The 7,500-nt window shown below is 44.2% G+C and overlaps 1 protein-coding gene across 3 annotated transcripts in view; it reads right to left on the minus strand.

The window, feature by feature from the left end:
* Positions 1–7,500, minus strand: part of LOC147014674 (uncharacterized) — a 110,495-nt gene that overhangs the window by 20,446 nt on the left and 82,549 nt on the right. For all 3 annotated transcript variants that reach the window (XM_085850687.1, XM_085850686.1, XM_085850685.1), the window contains one exon: positions 6,250–6,711. In XM_085850687.1, coding sequence (XP_085706813.1) covers positions 6,263–6,711 — 449 coding nt within the window. In that variant the 3' untranslated portion in view covers positions 6,250–6,262. The remainder of the gene's footprint in view (positions 1–6,249; positions 6,712–7,500) is intronic.

A 7,500-nucleotide genomic window follows, 5' to 3' on the forward strand; every position in this document is an offset into this window, starting at 1 on the left:
AGAGACTGAGAGAGGGAGAGACTGAGAGACTGAGAGAGGGAGAGACTGAGAGACTGAGAGAGGGAGAGACTGAGAGACTGAGAGACTGAGAGACCGAGAGAGGGAGAGACTGAGAGACCGAGAGAGGGAGAGACTGAGAGACCGAGAGAGGGAGAGACTGAGAGACCGAGAGAGGGAGAGAGAGAGACCGAGAGAGGGAGAGAGAGAGACCGAGAGAGGGAGAGAGAGAGACCGAGAGAGGGAGAGAGAGAGACCGAGAGAGGGAGAGAGAGAGACCGAGAGAGGGAGAGAGAGAGACCGAGAGAGAGAGAGAGACCGAGAGAGGGAGAGACCGAGAGAGGGAGAGACCGAGAGAGGGAGAGACCGAGAGAGGGAGAGACCGAGAGAGGGAGAGACCGAGAGAGGGAGAGACCGAGAGAGAGAGAGAGGAGAGAGGGAGAGAGAGAGAGAGAGAGAGAGAGAGAGGGAGAGACCGAGAGAGAGAGAGACCGAGAGAGGGAGAGAGAGAGACCGAGAGAGGGAGAGAGAGAGACTGAGAGACTGAGAGAGGGAGAGAGAGAGACTGAGAGAGGGAGAGAGACCGAGAGAGGGAGAGACCGAGAGAGGGAGAGACCGAGAGAGGGAGAGACCGAGAGAGGGAGAGACCGAGAGAGGGAGAGACCGAGAGAGGGAGAGACCGAGAGAGGGAGAGACCGAGAGAGGGAGAGACCGAGAGAGGGAGAGACCGAGAGAGGGAGAGACCGAGAGAGGGAGAGACCGAGAGAGGGAGAGACCGAGAGAGGGAGAGACCGAGAGAGGGAGAGACCGAGAGAGGGAGAGAGAGAGAGAGTGAGAAAGAGTGAGAGAGGGAGAGACTGAGAGAGGGAGAGGGAGAGACGGAGAGACGGAGAGACGGAGAGACGGAGAGACGGAGAGACGGAGAGACGGAGAGACTGAGAGAGGGAGAGACTGAGAGACTGAGAGAGGGAGAGACTGAGAGAGGGAGAGACTGAGAGAGGGAGAGACTGAGAGAGGGAGAGACTGAGAGAGGGAGAGACTGAGAGAGGGAGAGACTGAGAGAGGGAGAGACTGAGAGAGGGAGAGACTGAGAGAGGGAGAGACTGAGAGAGGGAGAGACTGAGAGAGGGAGAGACTGAGAGAGGGAGAGACTGAGAGAGGGAGAGACTGAGAGAGGGAGAGACTGAGAGAGGGAGAGACTGAGAGAGGGAGAGACTGAGAGAGGGAGAGACTGAGAGAGGGAGAGACTGAGAGAGGGAGAGACTGAGAGAGGGAGAGACTGAGTGAGGGAGAGACTGAGTGAGGGAGAGACTGAGTGAGGGAGAGACTGAGTGAGGGAGAGACTGAGTGAGGGAGAGACTGAGTGAGGGAGAGACTGAGAGAGGGAGAGACAGAGAGGGAGAGACTGAGAGAGGGAGAGACAGAGAGGGAGAGACAGAGAGGGAGAGAGGGAGAGAAAGAGCAGAGGAGCAGGTTTTTAGGACACGTGGGCTGATGTCATCTGGACCAATTGCAGAATCTGAGTCAAGGTTTGACAGAAAGCTCTCCACCTTGTCATAAGAAAAGGACACAGTGTCCAGGGACAGTTTTGTGTGAATGGGGAAGGTGGGTACAGAAAGTGATGCATTTTGGACACAAGATTTAGATGCAAACACAGAGTTTAGGCATTCAGCCTTTTCACGTGCGGTATCAGCAGTGTGGCCATTTGAGGGAAGGGAGGGAATGAAGGGGGAGCATACACCAGAAACAGATTTGATTAGACACCACCAGGATTTGGAGGAGGGAGAGAGGTTTGAGAGTTCAGACTTGAGGTTAGAAAGATGTTTTCTGGGTTGGGTCAACACACACTTGTTCTGAGCTTTATGGAAGGAACTGAGATTACCCTCAGTTGGGTTTGCTTTCCATGAAGCAAAGGCAAGTTCTTTCAGGATAACTGCCTCACCAACTGGGCAGGAGAAAGGGTAGGACAACTGAAGATGAGAGGGGATAAATCTGTGCAAGTTTCTTTGTTTCTTTGTTTCTTGTTTGGATAAAGAGAGCAAGTTTCTTTGAAAGAATTCCCAGGATGAGTTGATGTTTAAATTGAATGTAGTTGATAAGAATTACAATAAATATGATCATAACTTTTCTATCTTTTCTTTTTGGTGGAAGGGAAAGAATGCCTCCAGTTAAGAAACCATAACAGCTGCCCTTGCATGACAAGAAGACAACATCCATGAGTTGCACACATTAATAGGAAGCTCATTTTGCCTGCAGATTTCATTCGAGGGTCTCAACACTCCCAAACAAAATTACTCCCTTGATCACCCATCACGTTTCGAATGAATCATCACAACTGAGAGAGTTTGTGATGTTTTCCAGCCACACGTTGCATTCCGAGTAATGAGCAGTAGAGCACCAGACAGTTGGTGGTGGCAAGTCATTCATACATCATATTATCCATTCAACGAAAGTATCCACATGTTATTTTACATCGACAACTTCACAGTAAATTGTGCGGAAATTGAATTTTAAAAACGATTGCACAAAATACCCCCACCATGCACCTGATGACTTGACAGTAAAGGCCTCGCCAGGAAGTGTAAACCTGAATTACAGGATGGAAATCTATTTTTTTGATTTTGATGTACAGATGCTCTTTAGAGCATTGGTACTGCCAAAGCAGTTTATTGGCAAGGGTTAAACTGGGTGGTTTGCCATTACCTTCCCATCGTTGTATGTCCATGCTCTATCCTTTCAAATGCTGAACGTCAAGCAAGGAAGCAGCACGTACTATTTTTAAAGTCTTTGATACGACTCGGCCAGGGTTCGAACTGGCGACCTCCCAGATGATTGGAGCGGATGCTCTAACCATTACACCACCAAGTCTGGTTGAAAATCTTTTGTCAAACCAGACTCAATCAAACCTAGGCCTCCACACAAAGCTGGAATCTGACAAAATGAAAATTCAAACAGTGTGTCCATAACTGTGCTTGTACAAATGGAGATTTGATAATTTATTTGCAGCATTTTGATTGACCCGTTTGGCACTACCATCTGATCACCTCGGTTATGATGCTGGAGTCTCAGGTGTAAATCTATTGTCTCTTAGTACGTTATGTCAAAGTACACTTATGACTCCTCGTGGCCTTGTCCTGCTTGTACGAGCCCACGATACTGTGGATTTTTTTTTTTTTAAAGAAACAAGTGTGCTTGGAGAGATGTCATTCATGTTCAGACTCTGGGGCATGAATGTAAGCAGTGCCAACGAAGAAAACTTTCTTCCACCAAGGCTTGTGGCCAGCAGGGACTATGCAGATTTGTGTCCACTTCCTCCTTTACCTATCCAGGGAGGAGAGAAGATTAGAGTGATGTTGAGGAAGGGCTGAGGAATAAGGGTTCTTGTGCACGAGTTGAGTATTGCATCATTGAATGTGCATGGTCTGTGCTCTGGTGTGTTGTATGTGCCAGTATGGCAGGAGTTGTGACTGCTAGTGGAGCGACTTCAGTAAAATAGAGTAGCAAGTAATGGAAAGGTGTACCCAAGTTTGCTCAATCAGATGATGACAGCCTCTTGACCAAAAGCAGACATGGGTTTCCCCATCTTACCTCAAACAACACCCACAACCACCAACCCAAACCTTACCCATCCCACTCTAACACTCTCTGCTTCCTGCAGAAATACCTGTTGAAGACCAGAGTTGGACCTGAGCCCTGTAGGCAGACAATCCTTTTGGTAGGTGGTTCGAGTGGCCAACACCAAAAGTCTGAACCAAAACATCTTCGAAACTTCACCATAGCATCTCCTTAATATTGATCCCTGTAATTGTGTACTCTGCTTAATGTTTTCATCAGCCTTGGCTGCAGTGCGTTTTAGCTTCGGCTATACAAAGCCGATCAATTCCTTTTTAAATACAAGGTTCTTGGAATGGCTGTTAATTGTTAGTTGGTCAATAAAGGAAAAACCCAACAACTAAAACTGAGAATTTAAATCGATCTTCGAGTTGTGTGATTGATCTCACGAGAATCTATCTAGTGCAGGAAAAAATAAAAAGCTTGGACATTAATGAAGATTTGTACTTGGGGAAACACAAAAAAGTAAGATTATATTCCAATAAGGAAAAAGGAAGGATTAAACATTAGTAGGGAATGATTTTCAACAGGGCAAGGTCTAGATGGGGTCCGAAGGTTTGGATGAAACCCCATAGCCTTTGCGCCCCTCGACCTTATCAATCCGACATTTCGTATTATTTAACAAAAAAAAACAATCATTCACCCAATATCATTGCATCGACAATTCTATTGCGAGACAATTTGCATCAACAAATTACGAACACCGGCAACTCAGAATACGACACATTCGGGGTATATTTCAACACATGACGATTTTGCAGCACTTGGTTAGTCAAGCATTGCTATTACACATTATCCATGAATATTCCATCGGGTAGAAGTGGTAGAAATGCTTTCCGGTCGTTTTACACAACCAACCAAAATGCAGAAGCTTGCATAGCACTGCAAAGGCTTGTATAATGATTTTCCAACCCACACCCCCTCCAACTCTGACTCCACCACATACACCCCCCCCCCACCCCTTCCTACACCACACCCTGGTCCTCTTCCACACCACACTCCAAAAGAAAACAAAAACAACACATGGGAGTAATAAAAATTCACTAAAATTCAAAAAAAAACCAAATGTTTAAATCGTTTTCAGAATCACATGGAGCTCATTTGCAATGACAAAGCAAATGGAGTGAATTGAAGGGTTTTAATGGAGAGCAAATTACTTTTCGGCGTTGACCTAATTACAATTTTTATTACCTCCAGCACCGAAGGTGAAGGAGGTTACGTTTTCACCCCTTTGTCTGTCTGTTTGTTTGTGTGCAGGATATCTCAAAAAGTAGTGGACGGAACTGGATGAAATTTTGCGGACAGGTTGGGTGTGGGACAAGGACGAACCGATTAGATTTTGCTAAAGATCCGGGTCAAACTACTCAAAGTGTTTTTTTCAGCGACTTCACCATTGAGAGATAGGGCTAAACTAATATACAGCACAATATCTCAAAAAGCTGTGCAAGGATTTGAATGAAACCTGGTGGACATATTGGGTGTGTGGCAAGGATGAATTGATTTGCTTTTGGTGAAGGTCCGAATCTGGATCTGGATACAAGAATTATTTAACTTTGAAAGTGATTCTTCACCATTGAGAGATAGGGCCAAAAACAATATAGTACTGTACAGCATGATACTTAACCTCCGCCATCGAAGATGGACGGAGGTTACTGTTTTCACCAGTCTGTTTGTGAACAGTATTACAGAAAAACTCCTGGACGGATTTCGACAAAACTTGGTGGGGGGGTTAGGTATGGTCCAAGGATCATGCCATTAGATTTTGGACTTGGTCCAAAGTCCAATATGGCCGCTATGGCGGCCATTTTGAAAAAAATAGTTGAATTTTTGTTTTTGCATTTCTACATGTTTTAAGTGATTTCCAACCAAAAAAAAATTCGTTAGAGAAAAAAAAAACAAAATTTTGCAACTTTTTTTTTCAAAAAAATTTCGATTTTATTTGAAAAATATTTGATTTTTTTTGCATTTCTACATGTTTTAAGTGATTTCCAACCCCAACCCCCCCCCCCAAAAAAAAATTTGTTAGAGAAAAAAAAAAAGAAATTTTGCACCTTTTCTTTTCAAAAAAAATTCGATTTTTTTTTTGGCATTTCTACATGCGTGTCGATCTCGTTTAGTTTATTCAATCGTGGGTCAGTTGAGTCTGATCCGTTTTGACCTACAATGAATAGGATATCAGGTTCACTTAAGTGACCCAGCAGTATTGGGGGCGGAGGTTTTGCACTCTACCGAATGATCCCGCTCTAGTTCAAAAATGTATTGGGCCCGATATGTTTTCGTGGATCAGGCATCACGTGGTAGAGGTATGCGCTCTACCGAGTACCCTTCTAGTTTTAAATAGTTTTGGTTTCCTTGGCAGACTAGTCTGAAAGACCAATTCCCACAGAACTCTTCTGCATTTGTCATCCTCAAGACATTGGTAGCTTGAACCAGAATGCAACCTTCACCACAACTTGCATTTCCCATTCACTTCCTATGTTTTTCTTTTACTATCGAGTCCCTGGAATGAATAGTCTATAACTTCTAGGATTTAAGGAATAACATTCGGGAAAACATGTCCACCATTCATGAATATTGTCCAACTGCAATGTAATGGATGACAACGTGTAGAAAATTGCATCACGAATAAATTAATCTTACCTTTGTCAAATGATTACAAAGCAGAAAAGGCAGCAGCACCATCCTCCCACACAGCATTTTTCTCCATCGTCACATAAGCAGGGGCAGACATCTCAGCAGGTGATCTCGTCATTCCCAGGGGATTGAGTGGGCTACTAACAAGTTCACCTCCTACACGTTGCCGACTGGCACGTGCAATGTTGTTGTTGTTGTTGTTGTTGTTGTTGTTAGAATTCTCGTTCATTGTAGCAGTTTCTTGACTCCCCTCTGTGGGACTCGACTCCATTGCCATGGTGGCTTTGGAGATCTCATCGGGGGAAAGGAGGGAAATGGAGGAAGAGTCAGACCTTTCATCCTTTGCACCATCTTTTTTTTCCTCCTCTTCATCTTTATCATCAGCAGTCTTGCTGTCATCTTTCTCATCACTTTCTCCCACAGTTGGACCGTTCTTTGTATCAATGCTTTCCTTATCATCTCCACCCTCTGTAAACGGAGAAGAAGAAGAAAAAAAATATCGCTTTGAATTTACACCAAGAGAGATTCAGTTGCGATCATACCAAAATAACTACTTTGGAAAAAAAATTTTCAGGGGAAAAAAAAAAAAATAGTTCAATAAATTTTTCAAGTTTTGTGACATTTTACTCATGATTGACCCTTGACACCTTACCTGTGGTTTAATCAACCAGTGATATGCATGTCTACAGCTGACCACAGTTTACTGACAATTTTGATTAATTTTGATGCTTTTGGTTCAGTTAACAATACATCCATATATATTCCAACGAATACCATGCGAGCCCTTATTGGACAAACTAGAACCTGGTGATGCCAGAGGTGACACCCCATGAGATGGCCTGAATTTCAACCGAGTGAGCCAAATGGTGGCTTGGGGAGCGTTACAATTCTCAGTTTGGTTGCACACGCCATAACTCATAACTCACATGTAACCGTTGGTAACCTATTCTTGCATGGAGGAGCAATTGATCCCACAACCACCAGAATTGGAGATGTTACAAACAAAGTTTAATAAAATGGATAACTGAAACAGGGGTGGAAAGCACACAAAATACCAATTACAGAAATTAATGTGATGAGAAAGAAGCAATCACGATTGGAAAATAAATAAGGCAATACGCACATACATGTATCAATATAATTGACCCTTCCGACACTACTCAAGCTGAAAAGCTACAATACACACACACACACACACACACACACACACACACACACACACACACACACACACACACACACACACACACACACACA

This window comes from Eptatretus burgeri, chromosome 13 (assembly GCF_056783735.1).
Source record: "Eptatretus burgeri isolate ZD-2024b chromosome 13, Ebu_testis_v1, whole genome shotgun sequence".
Classification (NCBI taxonomy): domain Eukaryota; kingdom Metazoa; phylum Chordata; class Myxini; order Myxiniformes; family Myxinidae; genus Eptatretus; species Eptatretus burgeri.